Genomic DNA, 22124 nt, shown 5'->3' with positions numbered 1-22124 from the left:
ATTTATTTTTGCATAATACTCTGGAAGGCAGTCACACCTCTTAAAACAAGAATCTGCGAATTTCTCTAAAACTCAGTTGTCCTGAGTCTGAACAGAACTGCCAGGACCTCAGATCAAGGGAGACAGAGTTTTTTAATCCTGTATCTCTCTCAAATATTCCCGAAAAAGGTTAGGGTCTCTAAACCTTCCAGTTGCCTACTAAACCCTATTCCAACTAAACTACTGAAAGAGCTGCTTCCTGTGCTTGGCCCTCCTATGTTGAACATAATAAACGGCTCTCTATCCACCGGATGTGTACCAAACTTACTAAAAGTGGCAGTAATAAAGCCTCTCTTGAAAAAGCAAAATCTTGAACCAGAAAATAAATACAAATATTGGCCTATATCAAATCTCCCATTCCTCTCAAAATTGTTAAACTGCCTTCCTGAACACAAATAATGTATATGAAACGCTTCAGTCTGGTTTTAGACCCCATCATAACACTGAGACTGCACTCGTGAAGGTGGCAAATTACATTTTAATGGCTTCAGACCGAGGCTCTGCAGCTGTCCTCGTGCTCCTAGACCTTAGTGCTGCTTTTGATACCATCGATCACCACATTCTTTTGGAGAGATTGGAAACCCAAATTGGTCTACAAGGACAGGTTCTGGCCTGGTTTAGATCTTATCTGTCGGAAAGATATCAGTTTGTCTCTGTGAATGGTTTGTCCTCTGACAAATCAACTGTAAATTTCGGTGTTCCTCAAGGTTTCGTTTTAGGACCACTATTGTTTTCACAAAATATTTTTACCTCCCGGGGATGTCATTCGAAAACATAATTTTAACTCTCACTGGTTGGTATTTTTGGTTATAATGAGACTACCAGAGCCATGGACAGGACTCTCTCCTATGGAGATAGGTTGGTATTACGGACTCTCCTGTGGAGATAATTTGTGAGTTAAATAATTGGGTGGCTAAATAAGCCAAACAAGTGATCTAGGTCGTGTCCAAAATGGCACCCTATTCCCCACAGGGCTCTGGTCAAAGTAAGTGCACTATAAAGGGATTAGGGTGTCAATTGGAACACACAACCAATACAACTGATTGTGTCACCATTCTGCCTCTACTTACTGAGATCAGGGAAACTCCAGCCAACTTCCTCTCCGTCAGCATTAATGAAACCACCAACCTCCTCTTCCTCCTCTCCTTCGGCATTGATGAAACCACCAACCTCTTCCTCTTCTTCCTCCTCCTTCACTTTCACTGGCAGGCAGAGAGAAAGACAAAGCATGTTTGTTAATTTATGACACAGCTATTGATGTACAGGCATCATCTAAATGTAGAACTAATCATCATCATCATCATCATCATCATCATCATCATCATCATCAGGAAAACCTCCTGGGACAGTTTCCCAGACATAGAATGGGCCTAGTGCCGGACTAACAAGCATTCTCAATGGGCCTAGTGCCGGACTAACAAGCATTCTCAATGGGCCTAGTGCCGGACTAACAAGCATTCTCAATGGGCCTAGTGCCGGACTAACAAGCATTCTCAATGGGGCCTAGTGCCAGACTAACAAGCATTCTCAATGGGCCTAGTGCCGGACTAACAAGCATTCTCAATGGGCCTAGTGCCGGACTAACAAGCATTCTCAATGGGCCTAGTGCCGGACTAACAAGCATTCTCAATGGGCCTAGTGCCGGACTAACAAGCATTCTCAATGGGCCTAGTGCCGGACTAACAAGCATTCTCAGTGGGCCTAGTGCCGGACTAACAAGCATTCTCAATGGGCCTAGTGCCGGACTAACAAGCATTCTCAATGGGCCTAGTGCCAGACTAACAAGCATTCTCAATGGGCCTAGTGCCAGACTAACAAGCATTCTCAATGGGCCTAGTGCCGGACTAACAAGCATTCTCAATGGGCCTAGTGCCGGACTAACAAGCATTCTCAATGGGCCTAGTGCAGGACTAACAAGCATTCTCAATGGGCCTAGTGCCGGACTAACAAGCATTCTCAATGGGCCTAGTGCAGGACTAACAAGCATTCTCAATGTGCCTAGTGCCGGACTAACAAGCATTCTCAATGGGCCTAGTGCAGGACTAACAAGCATTCACAGTGGGCCTAGTGCCGGACTAACAAGCATTCTCAATTGGAGATTCTCCATTAAAAGATCTTCTTAGTCCAAGTCTTGGCTCACTCTGTTCGGGACACCCCCAGTCCTTTATGCATAGTTTATTATTAATAAATGATCTCCCAACTCACCCTGGATAGTAGCTGCCATCTCCCTGTGACTTTTAGCAGCACCTCCTGTCCTCTGGTGAGTCAGCTTGTGAGCCCGGAGATTCTTTGACCTGATGTAGCTCTTGCCACACTCTGCACAGCGGTAGGGCCTTTCTCCCGTGTGAACTCTGTGGTGAATCTTCAGATCTTCTGCTCTGATATACTGTTTCAGACAGATCAGACAGTGGTGCTTCTCTCCGGAGTGAGACTGTTGGTGCTCTTTCAGATGTCCTGATTGGGTGAAACTCTTCCCACACACAGAGCAGGAGTAAGGCTTCTCTCCCGTGTGTGTGAGGTGGTGTCGTCTCATGGCTCCCAGGTGAGCGAACTTCTTGCCACAGTCGGGGCAGGTGTACGGCTTCTCTCCCGTGTGGATTCTCATGTGGATCTGCAGGATGGATAACTTTTGGCAGTGTCTTCCACACACTGGACAGGCGTGAAATGTCTTGGGTTTCTGCTGATTCTCCTGGTGTTGTTTAGCTGCCCCTGGTGGAGGTTGTCTCTCTCCTGTGTGAATGATAAAACGAATGTTATCACGCATTAGTACTATTGGTGGAAATACATGAATTCAACACATCTGGGTTAGATCAGCGTTTCTCAATCCTGGTCCCAGGGACCCAAATGGTTGCACATTTTTTTTTTTTTTTTTGCCCTAGCATTAAAACACCTGATTCAAAGCAAAGGGTTGATGATGAGTTGATGAGTTCAAAGTGTGTGAGTGGTAGGGCAAAAACTCAAATGTGCTTCCTTTGGGTCCCCAGGACCAGGATTGAAGAACACAGAGTTAGATGAACGTAAATCATTCAACGATAAGTCACTTTCTATTCCATACCAAAACTTCAAATTCAAAACATTCCCAAACTATTCCAACTTACTAAAAAGAGAATCCCAGTCAACTTCTAGCAGCTTGGGGCCCTGCAGTGTTCTCTGGTTCCTGTGGTTCCTGACAGGAACCGGTGACTGTGTGGGTTCAGGTCGAGTGGGACAGGAGTTAGACAGGCTGGATCTGCCATCACCGTCCTACAATAAATGTTTACATTACATTTTAGTCATTTAACAGACACTCTAATCCAGAGCGATTTACAGGAGCAATGAGGGTTAAGTGCCTTGCTCGAGGGCACATCAACAGATTCACCAGGTCGGCTCGGGGATTCCAAGTGGCTCCCGAGTGGCGCAGCGGTCTCAGGCACTACGGACACCCTGGTTCGAATCCAGGCTGTATCACAACCAGCTGTGATTGGGAGTACCACAGGGCGGTGCACAATTGTCCCAGCGTCGTCTGGGTTTGGCCGGTGTAGGCTGTCATTGTAAATAAGAATTTGTTCTTTAACTGACTTGCCTAGTGAAATATAAATAAAATAAATACATTTCAAACTAGTGACGGTCCCAATGCTTGTAACTGCTAGGCGATCTGCCACAGATACAATGATGGAACAGAGGATGTCTGACGTTAACTACAATGTATCATATTATACTACTACGACCATGAGTTTTACCCTGACAATGTATCCTTCACAAATGGCTATATAGTACAATACTTCAGTCCTATGGACCCTGGTCAAAAGCAGTGCACTATATAGGGAATCGGGTGCCACTTGGAACAGGCCAATAAGATCTGATCCGGAAACAAGGCCCAGAGTTTTCCTGGCCAGGTCACGTGGTCTTTAGTCAGGGATAAATCTGCGGCCTATATTATGAATCTGACAGACCGCTAAAGATTGCATTTACTACCATTACCTACTGTAGTGGAATATAACGATCATTAGATGGAGCAATAACACAGGGATCGACTGACCGCTTGCCTTTTATTCCACGATAACTAGCCACTAACATTTGCTATGACAACAAACCAGCTAGCGACCGAGCGAACGTGTGTTACTAGATGTGCGCGTTCTCACCTCATCCATTGTGAATCGACCCAACAGTTCTTCTGTAAGACTTTTGTGGTTTGGAGAAACAAACCGTCACCTCAGAACGGGGGTCGGAACGGTTGTCGTGGAAACTATTTGACAGCTAACTTGTTAGCTAAACAAGCTAAATTACCAAAAGTTGTTTTGTGCCTCCTCGCGTCTAGCTCGTTACAGTTACATAATGTTTTTTTTATTTTTTTTACATAATGTCTATGCCAATCACAACCGTATCAGAAATGGTATATGGACATATTTTAATCCGTATTTTGAAGTGAAGTAGCTATCTAACTAGTGCCTGCATCCACCTACTTCCGGGATATTCTTCTTCGGTCAGTGAGCAGCTCCTGGCGCTCTACCGCCACGTGTTGGAGGGGAAAGGCAGTAAACAGGAGGGAGAGGGGCAACTGCCTGGTAAACTGCTATAGACCCTAGTGACATTAATTAAAATATCATTGATTCGTTAATTTAGGGAAAGGAGCAGGTTTTTAAGGGGTATTTATTCAATCATGACATTGATTGTGCATAGACGTCAGTGAGTGGTATTGCATGTGTTGGCTACAACGCACAGGGTTAATTATTGGCACCACCAGAAAAAATACAAATATGATCAAATGTGAAGGAATTTAACATATTTGAATGATTGAGATGTATACAAAAAGAACAGAATTGCATAATCTCTTCAGTCAAGTTCTCAAAATTTAACGGAATGTTCGTGGTCAGTGGATGGGTTGGTTGTAAAAGCAACTAACGTAAACTCGTACATCACCTTGGTCCGTACAATTGCCCTTATTTTAGCGCCCCCAAAACGTAATACTTCCAGATCAACTGTTACATTTACATTTACGTCATTTAGCAGACGCTCTTATCCAGAGCGACTTACAAATTGGTGCATTCACCTTATACCTTAAACTGTAATGTCAATACCATTGTAAAGCACAATGTCTCCCCTTTCCAACAGAATCAATTGCATGACCTAAACGCTGCCTGTTTCTGCATAATTCAAGCAGGCTCTGAGCCCCATCTGGTCTTTTTAAAAATGGCGGGTGGGGAAGCGAAACTAATGCCTGATAGTGAAAAGGAGAGATGTGTGGGAAAATTGCTACTTATCACTTTATCGACTCTAAAATGTAAATAAAACACTATAAAGAGTTTATATAATCTTTCATTACATACCTATTTGAAGGTTTGTGTCGAATTTGAATCGGGTTTTTAGGGCGGTGCTAAAGTGATCTTAGAAATAAACAGCGGCAGAAGGATGACAGAAGGATGACGCAAAAAAAATGACTAGGTATCCCCCCCTTACCCCGTCACTGTCCATTTATTGTTTTTAAAGGATGAGAGAAGTGCTACACCTGGTGGAGAGAGATTGTAAGACAGAAATAGTTGCTTTATGCGTGCTGTACGTTACGACATGACGCGTCATAATGTAACGGTCCGTTTTTTTCCAACTTTTCTCCAATACTATAGAGCCATTACCATGTCGATCAATGCTTGAATAGAAACCTAGTTCACACCCTCAATTTTGACGTGAACAGTCGCTACAGTCCCATTAGTTTTCTTTGTAGCCTAGTTTGAATGTTGCGGTTGCGCACATTTGTACGGAATGGGGTGAGTTTACGTTAATAATGAGGGCGCAACTTTTGAGGAAAAAAACAGGCTTATATTGTTGACAATATGTAAACTATATTTTTTATTCTACAAATGTTTTTTGAAAACCAATACATTTGCACAATGAGACAACTTGTTCAAATCGCTCAAATAAATCGTCGTTGGTTAGCTAGCTAGTTAATTTGAGCCATATTAGCATAGATGAGACATCAGTCAAAACAAGACATGGTATCGAGAACCAGATGGAACTATGGCAGCTCCTTGTCATTGTTGCTTTGCTAAATGACGTTCAGAATCATAACAACTCACGGCCTTCTGCCCCATTGATTTGCACTCATCCTTTTCCTGACAATCACATTGTATTTAGTCACATGCGCTGAATACAACAGGTGTAGACTTTACAGTGAACTTGCTTATTTACTAGCCTCTAACCAACAATGCAGTTTAAAAAAAAAAAAGTAAAAGACAACCCTTCTATACACAATATATATATACAAAAGTATGTGGACACCCCTTCAAATTAGTGGATCCGGCTATTTAAGTCACATCCGTTTAAAAATCGAGCACACAGCCATGCAATCTCCATAGACAAACTAGTAAAATGGCCTTACTGATGAGCTCAGTGACTTTCAATGTGGCATCGTCATTGGATGCCACATTTCAACTAACTAAGTGGAAACTTCTTGGAGCAAAGACGGCTCAGCCACAAAGTGGTAGACCACACAAGCTCACAGAACAGGACCGCAGAGTGCTGAAGTGTGTAAAAAAAAAAAAATCACCTGTCCTCGGTTGCAACACTCACTACCGAGTTCCAAATCACCTCTGGAAGCAACATCAGCCCAATAAATGTTAGTCGGGAGCTTCACGAAATGGGTTTCCATGGCCGAGCAGCCGCACACAAGCCTTAGATCACCATGCGCAATACCAAGCATCGGGCAGAGTGGTGTAAAGTTAGCCACCAATCTTAACGCTACACCACACAATGACATTCTAGAAGATTCTGTGCTTCCAACTTTGTGGCAACAGTTTGGGGAAGGCTTTTTCCTGTTTCAGCATGACAATGCCCCCCCATGCACAAAATGAGGTCCATACAGAAATGGTATGTTCAGATCAGTGTGGAAGAACTTGACTGGCCTGCAGAGCTCTGACCTCAACCCCATCAAACACCTTTGGGATGAATTGGAACACAGACTGCGAGCCAGGCCTAAATCGCCCAACATCAGTACCCGACCTCACCAATGCTCTTGTGGCTGAATGGAAGCAAGTCCCCGCAGCAATGTTCCAACATCTAGTGGAAAGCCTTCCCAGAAGAGGTGGAGGCTGTTATAGCAGCAAAGTCGGGACCGACTCCATATTAATGCCAATGATTTTGGAATGAGATGTTAGATGAGCAGGTGTCCACATACACTACATGACTAAAAGTATGTTTTAGATAAAACTAAATTTCTCAACACTAATAATTTTCGTGCGACTTTGCTCGCCCTCCGCTGGTGGAATTTAGAACTACAGTCCATTCTATTGGTTCTTTGTCTACAGATCATCACCACAGACTCTATCTGCATCCCAAATGACACCCTATTCCCTATATATAGTGCACTAGTTTTGACCAGGACCTGGTATTTAGGGAATAGGGTACCATTTTTGATGCAGAAAATCCTATGTGGTTGGCTAGTCCTCGCTCTGGTCCATTCTATTCATTCGGTGTCTAGAGATGGTCAGCACAAAGAGGAATCTATCCTAATGTGGTTGGCTAGTCCTCGTTCTCCTCCACCCCTGCTAGCATCAACTCCTTCTCTTCTTCGTCACTGATACTAATAGAATCCTCTTCACTCTTCACCCCTGCAGCCAGGGTTTCCCCTGTCCCAGTCCCAGGGTTTCCCCTGTCCCAGTCCCAGGGTTTCCCCTGTCCCAGTCCCAGGGTTTCCCCTGTCCCAGTCCCAGGGTTTGGTAGTGAGCTGCTGTGACTTTTCCTCTGATGGGCTCTGAGGTTCTGGGTTCGTACGTAGCTCTTCCCGCACTCCTCACAGCTGTAGGGTCTCTCTCCCGTGTGGGTCCTGAATCAAATCAAAACGTCAATTCATTAATGAATCAGTGGATCACAAATGTATTTAATAAAAGCCCTTTTTAACACCAGTTGTTGTCCCAAAGTGCTTTACCTGAAGTGAGCGACGAGGGCCTTAGCTTTGGCGAAGCTCCTCCAACAGACGGAACAGTCGTGTTTCTCATCGCTATAATAATAATAATAATAATAATAATAATAATAGCAATAATAGCAACAATAACAACAACAATAATAATAATAATAACAATAATAACAATAATAACAATAATAACAATAATAATAAATGCATTTTATGTGTAGACCACTTTTTATTACACACAGAAATCACAAAGGTTATGTTTACACAGACAGCCTAATTCTGAACTTTTGCCCAATTATTTGACAAATGAGCTGGGCCCGTAATTCACAACACCTCTCAGAGTAGGAGTACTGATCTAGGATCAGTTTAGCCTTTTTAGATCATAATGAATAAGATTATATGAACAGGTCATAGATCAGCACTTCTACTCTGAGAAGTTTTGTGGCCCAGATCTGATGTGCATAAGCAACAGCGGTAGAAATGCTTTTTAAAAACGGGCTAAAACCTATATATGTGTGTGACTAATACTACAAGATAGGCAGACTAAGAAGGAGCCAGCAAAGACTAAACAGCCGAACATCTAAACTTAACATAGAACCGACCTGTGTGTTCGCTCGTGTTCTCTCAGTCGCCCTATCTGGGTGTAGCTCCTCCCACACACAGAGCAGGAGTAAGGTTTTTCTCCGGTGTGCGTCAGCAGGTGTCTCTTCATAGCTCCTGAGTGAGCGAACCTCTTCCCACAGTCGGGGCAAGGGTAAGGTTTTTCTCTCGTGTGCACTTTCTGGTGGTCGCGGAGGGCTGTTCTTTCACGGAACTGTTTCCCACACACGGAGCAAGGGTACGGCTTCTCTCCCGTGTGGATCTTCATGTGTTTTTGTAGAGCTGATAGCTTCTTACAGTCTCTTCCACATTCTGGGCAGCAGTGGGACTTCCTGGCTTCGCTGTCAGATCTGTGTTCGGAACTCTCTCCTGTCGAGTCAGATTTACAGTGTTTAGGGTTGTGTCCGAATTGGCACCCTATTCCCTTGGTGGTGCACTAGGGCCCATAGAGCTCTGGTCAAAAGTAGCACACTGCGAAGGGAATAGGGTGCCATTTGGAACACACGTTCAAAGTGAATTCTAAAATGGGTCACAACAACATATCAATGAAAAGGAATCAAAGAACGTCATGTGGAATTCCATATTTAGAACTCATCATTTTAATAAGGCACTCAGTGGAGACAGCGACCTGAGTGTCTCTTCTGGTGTCGCCGTAGGTTAGAGATGTTGGCAAAGTCTTTCCCACATCTAAAGCAGTGGTGAGACTTGGTGTTGTTGTGATCCTCCTGGTGTTGTTCAGGTTCTCCTGATGCGGAGGGACTCTCCTCGCTGTCAGAAGGACGGCTGACTGTGTTGATGAAACAGTATGGGGGGGGGTTAGATAACGAGTGGATCATCAACATTCTAACTGTCAACATTCTATCACTTACTGATACGATGACGATCCCAACCAATTTCTTCTCCGTCTGAATTGATCAGACCACCAACTTCCTCTTCTTCCACATCATCATCATCTTCAACTTGGTTCTCAAACTTTTCAGAAACTGACTTCGGGCCCTGCAATGCTGAAGATCCAGGACCTGATGATTCAGCCAATACATCAACAACCATCTAGTTCACTATGTAGGATTCAGCCTGAACATCAACAACCGTCTAGTTCACTATGTAGGATTCAGCCTGAACATCAACAACCATCTAGTTCACTATGTAGGATTCAGCCAATACATCAACAACCATCTAGTTCACTATGTAGGATTCAGCCTGTAGATCAACAACCATCTAGTTCACTATGTAGGATTCAGCCAATTCATCAACAACCATCTAGTTCACTATGTAGGATTCAGCCAATACATCAACAACCGTCTAGTTCACTATGTAGGATTCAGCCTGAACATCAACAACCATCTAGTTCACTATGTAGGATTCAGCCTGTAGATAAACAACCATCTAGTTCACTATGTAGGATTCAGCCTGTACATCAACAACCGTCTAGTTCACTATGTAGGATTCAGCCTGTAGATAAACAACCATCTAGTTCACTATGTAGGATTCAGCCTGAACATCAACAACCATCTAGTTCACTATGTAGGATTCAGCCTGTAGATAAACAACCATCTAGTTCACTATGTAGGATTCAGCCTGTAGATAAACAACCATCTAGTTCACTATGTAGGATTCAGCCTGAACATCAACAACCATCTAGTTCACTATGTAGGATTCAGCCAATACATCAACAACCGTCTAGTTCACTATGTAGGATTCAGCCTGTAGATAAACAACCGTCTAGTTCACTATGTAGGATTCAGCCTGTAGATAAACAACCATCTAGTTCACTATGTAGGATTCAGCCTGAACATCAACAACCGTCTAGTTCACTATGTAGGATTCAGCCTGAAGATCAACAACCGTCTAGTTCACTATGTAGGATTCAGCCTGAACATCAACAACCGTCTAGTTCACTATGTAGGATTCAGCCTGAACATCAACAACCGTCTAGTTCACTATGTAGGATTCAGCCTGTAGATAAACAACCATCTAGTTCACTATGGATTCAGCCTGTAGATAAACAACCATCTAGTTCACCTGTAGATAACATCAACAACCGTCTAGTTCACTATGTAGGATTCAGCCTGTAGATCAAACAACCATCTAGTTCACTATGTAGGATTCAGCCTGTAGATAAACAACCATCTAGTTCACTATGTAGGATTCAGCCTGTAGATAAACAACCATCTAGTTCACTATGTAGGATTCAGCCTGAACATCAACAACCATCTAGTTCACTATGTAGGATTCAGCCAATACATCAACAACCATCTAGTTCACTATGTAGGATTCAGCCTGTAGATAAACAACCGTCTAGTTCACTATGTAGGATTCAGCCTGTAGATAAACAACCATCTAGTTCACTATGTAGGATTCAGCCTGTAGATAAACAACCGTCTAGTTCACTATGTAGGATTCAGCCTGTAGATAAACAACCATCTAGTTCACTATGTAGGATTCAGCCTGTACATCAACAACCATCTAGTTCACTATGTAGGATTCAGCCTGTAGATAAACAACCATCTAGTTCACTATGTAGGATTCAGCCTGAACATCAACAACCGTCTAGTTCACTATGTAGGATTCAGCCTGTAGATAAACAACCGTCTAGTTCACTATGTAGGATTCAGCCTGTAGATAAACAACCATCTAGTTCACTATGTAGGATTCAGCCTGAACATCAACAACCATCTAGTTCACTATGTAGGATTCAGCCTGAACATCAACAACCATCTAGTTCACTATGTAGGATTCAGCCTGTAGATAAACAACCGTCTAGTTCACTATGTAGGATTCAGCCTGTACATAAACAACCATCTAGTTCACTATGTAGGATTCAGCCAATACATCAACAACCATCTAGTTCACTATGTAGGATTCAGCCTGTACATCAAACAACCATCTAGTTCACGATGTAGGATTCAGCCAATTCATCAACAACCGTCTAGTTCACTATGTAGGATTCAGCCAATACATCAATAATAATATTTTACTTACTGAGGTAATCCCAATTAACTTCTTCTCCTTCGGAATTTATCAAACCACCAACTTCCTCCTCCTCCTCCTCCTCCTCCTCCTCCTCTTCTTCTTCTTTATTCTCGATATATATGGTAGATGTTTGACTGCAGCCTTCACCGTGGCCTGGGTCAGGATCCAGAGAGCTTTTATCTTTGACCACGGTTCCCTAAATGGCAGAGGAGTCACACAGTACGTTGAGTTAAGAGACTGTTTAGTTTTTAAAAATGTATTCCATCCTACTCTGATGAAATACGTGTATTTTTAAGCAATAAGGCACGAGGGGGTATAGCCGCGGTATATTGGCCATATACCACAAACCTCCAAGGTGCCTTATTGCTATTATAAACTGGTTATCAACGTAATTAGAGCCCAAAAATGTAATCTTTTGTCATACCCGTGGTATACGGTCTGATATACCACTGCTGTCAGCCAATCAGCATTCAGGGCTCGAACCACCCAGTTTATAATGTCTGATATATCAAGGCTGTCAGCCAATCAGCATTCAGGGCACAAACCACCTAGTTTATAATGTCTGATATACCACAGCTGTCAGCCAATCAGCATTCAGGGCTCGAACCACCCAGTTTTTATCCTCTGGCATTTATTTGTACTTTTAAACTGTACAAATATTGTAGCCACAAATCAATCAATTAATCCTGTTAGTGATGTCATATTCCCCCATCTGGTTTGAATAGTCCACAGGTAGTCTGATGATTTACCAGAGCATCACCTCCAGCAGTCTGAAATCCTCCAGTAACAGCAGCAGACCCCTCTCCAGTGTGGGACGACCTCAGGAGCCGACCCCTCTTCATGTTAGCAGACCCTTTATTTCCAGTGTGGGACTGTCTGTGTTTCCTCAGGTTTGCTGTTGAGTTAAAGCTCTCCCCACAGACAGAGCACTGGTAAGGTCTCTCCCCAGTGTGCATCCTGCGATGGACCTGTTGATAGAAGAATTTGTATGTTTAAGATAATGACTAAAGTATTCCACCCTGAAACCATATAATTGCATGAAATGTGTTAGAGTCAAAATGTGTTAGTCATAATCCAATAATATGTGTGACTATACTTTTTAAGACTAGGCCATTGTGTTACTATTTCGCAATATGACCTGGGTATAGTTGAGACATTACAAGGACAACTGAACTGTCGACTTGTAATAACGGTGAAACTAATAACTGGAGAGAGGCCTCCCCACCCTAGGGAGGAGAGCAACTGTTAGAAAAGCCTAGGCTTGCAGAAGATAATGAAACATGTTGCAGAAGGGTGATAAACTATGTATGTGAACTGTGGAAAAATACAGCCCACCGAAAGCAAGGTGGAGTTTACTGATGTGAGTTAATTTGTGAACTGAAATCTGTTTTACCTCCTTTCTACCATCACCTTTACTCCACACACAGAAACGCATACAAATATCTCCGTTGCCCTCCATTTGGCAAATCTGACCATAACTCTATCCTCCTGATTCCTGCTTACAAGCAAAAACTCTAATCAGGAAGTACCAGTAATGCGCTCAATGCGAACGTGGTCCGATGAAGCGGATGCTAACCTACAGGACTGTTTCTCTTCAGCACAGACTGGAATATGTTCCAGGATTGAGGAGTTTACCACATCAGCCACCAGCTTCATTAATAAGTGCATCGACGACATCGTCCCCACAGTGACGGTACGTACATATCCCAACCAGAAGCCATGGTTTACAAGCAACATCCGCAATGAGCTAAAGGCCAGAGCTTTGCTTCCAAGGAGCAGGACACTAATCCGGATGCTGATAAGAAATTTTGCAACGCCCTCGGATGAACCATCAAACAGGCAAAAGCATCAATACAGGACTAAGATCGAATCCTCATACATCGGCACTGACACACGTCGGATGTGGCAGGGCTTGCAAACTATCACAGATGACAAAGGGAAACCTAGCCGAGAGCTGCCCAGTGACACGAGCCTACCAGACGAGCTAAATGCCTTCTATGCTCACTTCGAGGCAAGCAACAGTAAACCTTGCATGAGCGCACTGGCTGTTCCGGACGACTCTGTGATCACACTCTCTGTAGCCGATGTGAGTAAGACCATTAAACAGGTTAACATTCACTATGGCCACAGGGCCAGACAGATTACCAGGATCCAGCTGGCAAGTGTCTTCACTTACATTTTCAATCTCTCCCTGAGCCAGTTTGTAATACCAACATGTTTCAAGCAGACCACCATAGTCCCTGTGCCCAAGAAGGCCAAGGTAACCTGTCTAAATGACTATCGCCCGTAACACTCTTCTGTAGCCATGAAATGCTTTGAAAGGCTGGTCATGGCTCACATCAACACCATCATCATCCCAGACACCCTGGACCCAGTCCAATTCGCATTACTGCCCCAACAGATCCACAGATGATGCAATCTCAATTGCACTCCACGCTCCCAGCCATCCAGGACCTCTATACCAGGTGGAAAGCCCTAAACATTGTCAATGACTCAAGTCATAGACTGCCCTCTGTGCTAATGCACGGCAAGCGGTACCGATGCACCAAGTCTGGAACCAACAGGACCATGAACAGCTTCTACCCCCCCAAGCCATAAGACTGCTGAACAGCTTCTACCCCCCCCCCCAAGCCATAAGACTGCTGAACAGCTTCTACCCCCCAAGCCATAAGACTGCTGAACAGCTTCTACCCCCAAGCCATAAGACTGCTGAACAGCTTCTACCCCCAAGCCATAAGACTGCTGAACAGCTTCTACCCCCAAGCCATAAGACTGCTGAACAGCTTCTACCCCCCAAGCCATAAGACTGCTGAACAGCTTCTACCCCCCCAAGCCATAAGACTGATGAACAGCTTCTACCCCACAAGCCATAAGACTGATGAACCGCTTCTACCCCCAAGCCATCAGACTGCTGAACAGCTTCTACCCCCCCCAAGCCATCAGACTGCTGAACAGCCTCTACCCCCCCAAGCCATCAGACTGCTGAACAGCCTCTACCCCCCCAAGCCATCAGACTGCTGAACAGTCTCTACCCCCCCAAGCCATCAGACTGCTGAACAGCCTCTACCCCCATGCCATCAGACTGCTGAACAGCCTCTACCCCCCCAAGCCATCAGACTGCTGAACAGCCTCTACCCCCCAAGCCATCAGACTGCTGAACAGCCTCTACCCCCCCAAGTCATCAGACTGCTGAACAGCCTCTACCCCCCCAAGCCATCAGACTGCTGAACAGCTTCTACCCCCCCAAGCCATCAGACTGCTGAACAGCCTCTACCCCCCCAAGCCATCAGACTGCTGAACAGCTTCTACCCCCCCAATCCATCAGATTAATAGTTAGTTACTCTTTATTATCTGTCACTTTATTCCTAGTTATATTTGTACATGTCTACCTCATGTCTACCTCATGTCTACCTCATGTCTACCCTGGGGCGGCAGGGTAGCTTAGTGGTTAGAGCATTGGACTAGTACGAAAGGTTGCAAGTTCGAATCCCCGAGCTGACAAGGTACAAATCTGCCGTTCTGCCCCTGAACAAGGCAGTTACATCACTGTTCCTAGGCCATCATTGAAAATAAGAATTTGTTCTTAACTGACTTTGCCTAGTTAAATAAAGGTAACCCTGCACATGGACTCAGTACTGGCCAAGTTATCGTTACTCATTGTGTCTACACCTGTTGTTTACAAAGCATGTGACAAATTAAATTTAAGTGATAAAAAACAATATAGGGAAGTGTAATAATGGCTAAAGGACCTTGAGGGAGGATGCGTAGGAGAACCTCATCCCACAGACATCGCAAGATTGAGGTTTCTCTCCTGTATGTGTCCGCTGGTGGTCCTTCAGACGCTCAAATCGAGGGAAACTCCGTCCACACACGGAGCAGGAGTAAGGTTTCTCTCCAGTGTGTACCTTCTGGTGTTTTAACAGATTCCCTCGCTGGATGAACCTCTTCCCGCAGACAGAACAGTGGTAAGGTTTCTCCCCTGTGTGCGTCAGAAGGTGTCTCTGTAGGGTGATACCCCCTGTGGAGAAACCTCTTCCACACACGGAGCAGCGGAAGGGTTTCTCTCCGCTGTGTGTGCGGAGATGTGCAACTAGCTTCGATGGTTTAGGGAACTCCTTTCCACACACCGAGCAGAGGTGAGGCTTCTTGGTTCTGTATCGTTTCTCCTGGATGTTTTGGTGTTGTTCAGGTTCTGTTGATGTAGAGGGAATCTCACCGCTAACAAAGACTGGGCTTTTTCCTGTGTGGAAAAGTGGAGAGGTTAAACAATGGATCTGCGTCCCCAAATGAAACCCTATTCCCTATATAGAGGCCTAAGGTGCAAAAATGTAGAGCAGGTTAAACAAATACTTAGCCGTTATGCTAACAGTAGCTGACCGACTAACTAACACAGAGGCTGTGTACCAAATAGCACCCTATTCCCTATAGGGCTCTGGTCAAAAGTAGTGCTATGTAGAGAATTGGGTGCCATTTTGAAGAGCTCAATCAAAATCATCATCATCATTCTTCCTCTTACTAGAAAGAGAAACGTGACCAACTTCCTCTCCATCGGAATTGATCAAACCACCAACTTCCTCATCCTCTTCTCCTCTCGCCTCCTTCCCCTCCTCTTCTCCTCTCGACTCCTTCCCCTCCTCTTCTCCTCTCGCCTCCTTCCCCTCCTCTTCTCCTCTCGCCTCCTTCCCCTCCTCTTCTTTCTCCAGTTCTTCAACTATAATTTTCAGTCCCAGAGTTTCACCCAGGGACTCTTTGGGTTTGGGTCTCGATCGGTCACCAGGGTCCTAGAATGGAAATTTAATTCAATATAAAAACATTATTTAAACAAGATAGGAATAACAAAGCTCTTGGCCCTGACTACCTATGTAGGTTCCCTAGATGGCCCTGACTACCTATGTAGGTTCCCTAGATGGCCCTGACTACCTATGTAGGTTCCCTAGATGGCCCTGACTACCTATGTAGGTTCCCTAGATGGCCCTGACTACCTATGTAGGTTCCCTAGATGGCCCTGACTACCTATGTAGGTTCCCTAGATGGCCCTGACTACCTATGTAGGTTCCCTAGATGGCCCTGACTGCCTATGTAGGTTCCCTAGATGGCCCTGACTGCCTATGTAGGTTCCCTAGATGGCCCTGACTACCTATGTAGGTTCACTAGATGGCCCTGACTACCTATGTAGGTTCCCTAGATGGCCCTGACTACCTATGTAGGTTCCCTAGATGGCCCTGACTACCTATGTAGGTTCCCTAGATGGCCCTGACTACCTATTTAGGTTCCCTAGATGGCCCTGACTACCTATGTAGGTTCCCTAGATGGCCCTGACTACCTATGTAGGTTCCCTAGATGGCCCTGACTACCTATGTAGGTTCCCTAGATGGCCCTGACTACCTATGTAGGTTCCCTAGATGGCCCTGACTACCTATGTAGGTTCCCTAGATGGCCCTGACTACCTATGTAGGTTCCCTAGATGGCCCTGACTACCTATGTAGGTTCCCTAGATGGCCCTGACTACCTATGTAGGTTCCCTAGATGGCCCTGACTACCTATGTAGGTTCCCTAGATGGCCCTGACTACCTATGTAGGTTCCCTAGATGGCCCTGACTACCTATGTAGGTTCACTAGATGGCACTGACTACCTATGTAGGTTCCCTAGATGGCCCTGACTACCTATGTAGGTTCCCTAGATGGCCCTGACTACCTATGTAGGTTCCCTAGATGGCCCTGACTACCTATGTAGGTTCCCTAGATGGCCCTGACTACCTATGTAGGTTCCCTAGATGGCCCTGACTACCTATTTAGGTTCCCTAGATGGCCCTGACTACCTATGTAGGTTCCCTAGATGGCCCTGACTACCTATGTAGGTTCCCTAGATGGCCCTGACTACCTATGTAGGTTCCCTAGATGGCCCTGACTGCCTATGTAGGTTCCCTAGATGGCCCTGACTACCTATGTAGGTTCCCTAGATGGCCCTGACTACCTATGTAGGTTCCCTAGATGGCCCTGACTACCTATTTAGGTTCCCTAGATGGCCCTGACTACCTATGTAGGTTCCCTAGATGGCCCTGACTACCTATGTAGGTTCCCTAGATGGCCCTGACTACCTATGTAGGTTCCCTAGATGGCCCTGACTACCTATGTAGGTTCCCTAGATGGCCCTGACTACCTATGTAGGTTCCCTAGATGGCCCTGACTACCTATGTAGGTTCCCTAGATGGCCCTGACTACCTATGTAGGTTCCCTAGATGGCCCTGACTACCTATGTAGGTTCCCTAGATGGCCCTGACTACCTATGTAGGTTCCCTAGATGGCCCTGACTACCTATGTAGGTTCCCTAGATGGCCCTGACTACCTATGTAGGTTCCCTAGATGGCCCTGACTACCTATGTAGGTTCCCTAGATGGCCCTGACTACCTATGTAGGTTCCCTAGATGGCCCTGACTACCTATGTAGGTTCCCTAGATGGCCCTGACTACCTATGTAGGTTCCCTAGATGGCCCTGACTACCTATGTAGGTTCCCTAGATGGCCCTGACTACCTATGTAGGTTCCCTAGATGTCCCTGACTACCTATGTAGGTTCCCTAGATGGCCCTGACTACCTATGTAGGTTCCCTAGATGGCCCTGACTACCTATGTAGGTTCCCTAGATGGCCCTGACTACCTATGTAGGTTCCCTAGATGGCCCTGACTACCTATGTAGGTTCCCTAGTAGACAGAATATTGACGTCTCCTCTTGAAACACTTGAAACACTTGAAACACTTGAAACACTGTCAGTCATAATTTAAATGGAACCCTATTCCCAAGGCCCAGGCTATTGCGATTTGGATTGTCTCCCACCTTGCCGCGGTCTCGCTCCACCTGTCCACCATCTCCCGTGTGAGTCTGCTGGTGTTCTCTCAGGGGACCAGGCCGTGAGAAGCTCTTCCCACACACAGAGCAATGGAATGGTTTCTCTCCTGTGTGAGACCTAAATCAAATCAAACTTTATTTAAAAGTGTATTTAAAATCACAACACTTAACAATGAAATATAGGAGATCAAAAAACTACAACAGAAGGCAATAAAAGAGATTAATAAAGGAACATCAAATGAAAGAGATTACAAAAATAATAGTGAAATCATCGATTCAAGTCCATACTAACCTCTGGTGATCCCTGAGTCCTGAGGGTGTGAAGAAGCTCTTCTCACACACAGAGCAGCGGTGAAGTCTCTCTGCGGTGTGCTTCAGCTGGTGGGCCCTAAGATAAGATAAAAGTAGATAAAAAAACAACAACAAAAAAACACTTATGACTATTTGAAATGACCCTGTAAACCGTATATTTGATAAATAAAAAGCATAGGTTACACCTCAGGTTTCTCTGCTGGGTGTAGCTTCTCCCACACTCGGAGCAGCTGTACGGTCTCTCTCCCGTGTGCAGCAGTTGGTGTCTCTTCAGGCTGATCAGTTATAAAGATAAGTCGGTTATAGGTAGTTTAAGTTTGATTACACCCACATAGCAGCCAGTCAAAACAAACCAATGAACTCCATGAGCAAATGGCATGTGCCAACCTAAATATATATATACTTAAAAAGGACGGACGAGGATCGTGTTCACTAGGAACCGAAAGGATGCACACAGCCGTAACAGAGAAGGGATGACCTGTTCAATATGAAGCGCTTGTTTTCATTCTCCTTTGCAAAAACGTTTTGCTATGGTGTGCACTAGAATCTAGGTGTGCACTAATTAACTTCTTCGATATAGGGGACGCTCTTTTAATTTTTGGATAAAAAAACGTTCCCGTTTTAAACAAGATATTTTGTCACGAAAAGATGCTCGACTATGCATATAATTGACAGCTTTGGAAAGAAAACACTCTGACGTTTCCAAAACTGCAAAGATATTGTCTGTGAGTGCCACAGAACTAATGCTACAGGCGAAACCAAGATGAAATTTCATACAGGAAGTGCCCCAGATTTTGAATGCGCTGTGTTCCAATGTCTCCTTATATGGCTGTGAATGCGCCAGGAATGAGCCTACACTTTCTGTCGTTTCCCCAAGGTGTCTGCAGCATTGTGACGTATTTGTAGGCATATCATTGGAAGATTGACCATAAGAGACTACATTTACCAGGTGCCCGCTTGGTGTCCTCCGTCGAAATTATTGCGTAATCTCCAGCTGCGTGCATTTTTCCATTTGGTTCAGAGGAGAAACCAAACTGCCACGAATGATTTATCATCGAATAGATATGTGAAAAACACTGAGGATTGATTCTAAACAACGTTTGCCATGTTTCTGTCGATATTATGGAGTTAATTTGGAAAAAAGTTTGGCGTTGTAATGACTGAATTTTCAGGGTTTTTTCTTAGCCAAACCTGAACAAAACGGAGCGTTTTCTCCTACACAAATGATATTTTTGGAAAAACTGAACATTTGCTATCTGACTGAGAGTCTCCTCATTGAAAACATCCGAAGTTCTTCAAAGGTAAATTATTTTATTTGAATGCTTTTCTTGTTTTTGTGAAAATGTTGCCTGCTGAATCCTAGGCTTAATGCTATGCTAGCTATCAATACTCTTACACAAATGCTTGTGTAGCTATGGTTGAAAAGCATATTTTGAAAATCTGAGATGACAGTGTTGTTAACAAAAGGCTAAGCTTGTGAGCCAATATATTTATTTAATTTCATTTGCGATTTTCATGAATAGTTAACGTTGCGTTATGGTAATGAGCTTGAGGCTATGATTACGCTCCCGGATACGGGATTGCTCGACGCAAGAAGTTAATACGAAACTGGTCAACACTGATAACAACAACAACACACCTGATCATCTGGGAGAAGGTGTTCCCACAGTCGGGGCAGGAGTAAGGTTTCTCTCCGGTGTGGACGATCTGGTGGAGCGTCAGGCTCCCCTTCTGGGCGAAGCTCTTCCCACACACAGAGCAGGAGTAAGGCTTCTCTCCAGTGTGGATTCTCATATGGACTTGTAGCTTGTATGCAATGGGAAACTCCTTTCCACACACAAGGCAGGAGTGGACTCTTCTGTGACAGCTGTGATGCTGTTTATGTTGTTGTTGTTTATGCTCTACGGCTGCAGGGAGACTCTCCTCAGTAGTCTCAGAGTGGTGGTTGTTAGAACTGTCTCCTGTGTGGATGAGGACAATAGTTTGTGTTAAATATACTAAACCATTACTTACTAACTAACTAACTAACTAACTAACTAACTAACTAACTTAACATGAGAGCTGAAGGTCAAAGTCATTTAAAAAAAGGTCAAAGGGTAATGAGTCATTTAAAAAAAAGCTAGAATCTACAGTTGCTACATCCATTTTTGGACTTAAAATTAAAAAAGGAACTCGATGGCCATTTTTTGACCTCCACATTGTTGTCCAGATCACGTTATGAACCTGTAGCCCTGTAGATCAAAAGCTAGGTATTCTTTTTTTGAATCCGGATTTGACCATCAGTGGAATATTTGGGGGTAAACACGTTTAAAAAAAATACAACGAGCTTCAGGGAGGATTGAGGTTGATTTCCTGATCTCTACTTCCCTATGCCCCGCCCACCCGAATGCGGGGAAAATGTGTGCGTTCCTAGTTAAACAGCCTGGAGACTGTAACCCTGAAGATCATCTGCAGAAGACATCCTAAACCAGCGAAGAAGAAGACAGATAACAGCAGAGTAAGTGTTTTGCGTCAGCTAATGTTTTCACATTGAAAACCTGACATGTAACGTCAGTGCTGTTGTGAATCGTTAGTTCTGCTATCGTTACGTAACTTAGAGACCTGCCTAGTTTCTTTACATCTAGAGCTAGCGCATTGACATAGCCTAGCTGGTAACGTAGAGAAAAGTGGTAGTATTGACATAGCTGGTAACGTAGAGAAAAGTGGTAGTATTGACATAGCTGGTAACGTAGAGAAAAGTGGTAGTATTGACATAGCTGGTAACGTAGAGAAAAGTGGTAGCATTGACATAGCTGGGTAACGTAGAGAAAAGTGGTAGTATTGACATAGCCTAGCTGGTAACGTGAAAAAGTGGTAGCATTGACATAGCCTAGCTGGTAACATAGAGAAAAGTGGTAGTATTGACATAGCTGGCAACGTAGAGAAAAGTGGTAGCATTGACATAGCCTAGCTGGTAACATAGAGAAAAGTGGTAGCATTGACATAGCCTAGCTGGTAACGTAGAGAAAAGTGGTAGTATTGACATAGCTGGTAACGTAGAGAAAAGTGGTAGCATTGACATAGCTGGTAACGTAGAGAAAAGTGGTAGCATTGACATAGCCTAGCTGGTAACGTAGAGAAAAGTGGTAGTATTGACATAGCTGGTAACGTAGAGAAAAGTGGTAGTATTGACATAGCTGGTAACGTAGAGAAAAGTGGTAGCATTGACATAGCTGGTAACGTAGAGAAAAGTGGCTCTATGACTTAAAATTGCCAAATTGGCTGCTGACTCCCACAATAATATCGATAAATAGCTGTATTTACGAGTCTCCTATAGCATTCAATAGGCTACAAGCGTGCTATGGTAATCTCCCAACATCTTGTTTGTATTTTTGTCGTCATGGTAGACTTAGATCACGTTACCTCGGTATCGGCTCCATCTATCAGCTGGGTTTACTAATGTTAGAGAACACACCATCCGAACAACAAATCTG

The 22124-nt window shown here is 44.3% G+C and overlaps 2 protein-coding genes across 2 annotated transcripts; both read right to left on the bottom strand.

The window, feature by feature from the left end:
- Positions 1 to 1085: 1085 nt before the first annotated feature.
- On the bottom strand, positions 1086 to 4475 carry LOC127924837 (gastrula zinc finger protein XlCGF17.1-like). The gene is made up of 4 exons (XM_052509450.1): positions 4161 to 4475; positions 3138 to 3282; positions 2245 to 2769; positions 1086 to 1241 (listed from the first exon to the last, which is right to left on the bottom strand). Exons 1-4 carry the CDS (start codon positions 4167 to 4169, stop codon positions 1102 to 1104), a joined length of 819 nt encoding a protein of 272 aa, XP_052365410.1. The 5' UTR covers positions 4170 to 4475; the 3' UTR covers positions 1086 to 1101.
- Positions 4476 to 5847: 1372 nt separating this feature from the next.
- On the bottom strand, positions 5848 to 20607 carry LOC118382207 (zinc finger protein 665-like). The gene is made up of 13 exons (XM_052509449.1): positions 20291 to 20607; positions 18837 to 18926; positions 18632 to 18727; positions 18328 to 18457; positions 16011 to 16275; positions 15244 to 15734; positions 12244 to 12462; positions 11504 to 11690; positions 9391 to 9540; positions 9150 to 9308; positions 8524 to 8890; positions 7937 to 8008; positions 5848 to 7834 (listed from the first exon to the last, which is right to left on the bottom strand). Exons 1-13 carry the CDS (start codon positions 20443 to 20445, stop codon positions 7531 to 7533), a joined length of 2685 nt encoding a protein of 894 aa, XP_052365409.1. The 5' UTR covers positions 20446 to 20607; the 3' UTR covers positions 5848 to 7530.
- Between the last annotated feature and the right edge of the window lie 1517 nt (positions 20608 to 22124).

The sequence above is a fragment of the Oncorhynchus keta genome, unplaced genomic scaffold, assembly GCF_023373465.1.
Source record: "Oncorhynchus keta strain PuntledgeMale-10-30-2019 unplaced genomic scaffold, Oket_V2 Un_contig_4600_pilon_pilon, whole genome shotgun sequence".
Taxonomy (NCBI): domain Eukaryota; kingdom Metazoa; phylum Chordata; class Actinopteri; order Salmoniformes; family Salmonidae; genus Oncorhynchus; species Oncorhynchus keta.
Note: the sequence above shows the minus strand (reverse complement) of the source record. Positions and strands in the feature narration are given on the sequence as shown.

Excerpts from the sequence above, each read along its gene's own strand:
- LOC127924837 (XM_052509450.1), bottom strand. Across the intron at positions 2,770-3,137 it reads TGACTGGGATTCTCTTTTTA|GAGAGAGACAACCTCCACCA; the intron begins GTAAGTTGGAAT and ends TCATTCACACAG. Across the intron at positions 1,242-2,244 it reads GATGGCAGCTACTATCCAGG|TGAAAGTGAAGGAGGAGGAA; the intron begins GTGAGTTGGGAG and ends TCTGCCTGCCAG.
- LOC118382207 (XM_052509449.1), bottom strand. The coding sequence starts at position 20,445 with ATGAGAATCCACACTGGAGAGAAGCCTTACTCCTGCTCTGTGTGTGGG. Across the intron at positions 18,458-18,631 it reads GGACTCAGGGATCACCAGAG|GTCTCACACAGGAGAGAAAC; the intron begins GTTAGTATGGAC and ends GATTTGATTTAG. Across the intron at positions 8,009-8,523 it reads GAACACGAGCGAACACACAG|CGATGAGAAACACGACTGTT; the intron begins GTCGGTTCTATG and ends TTATTATTATAG.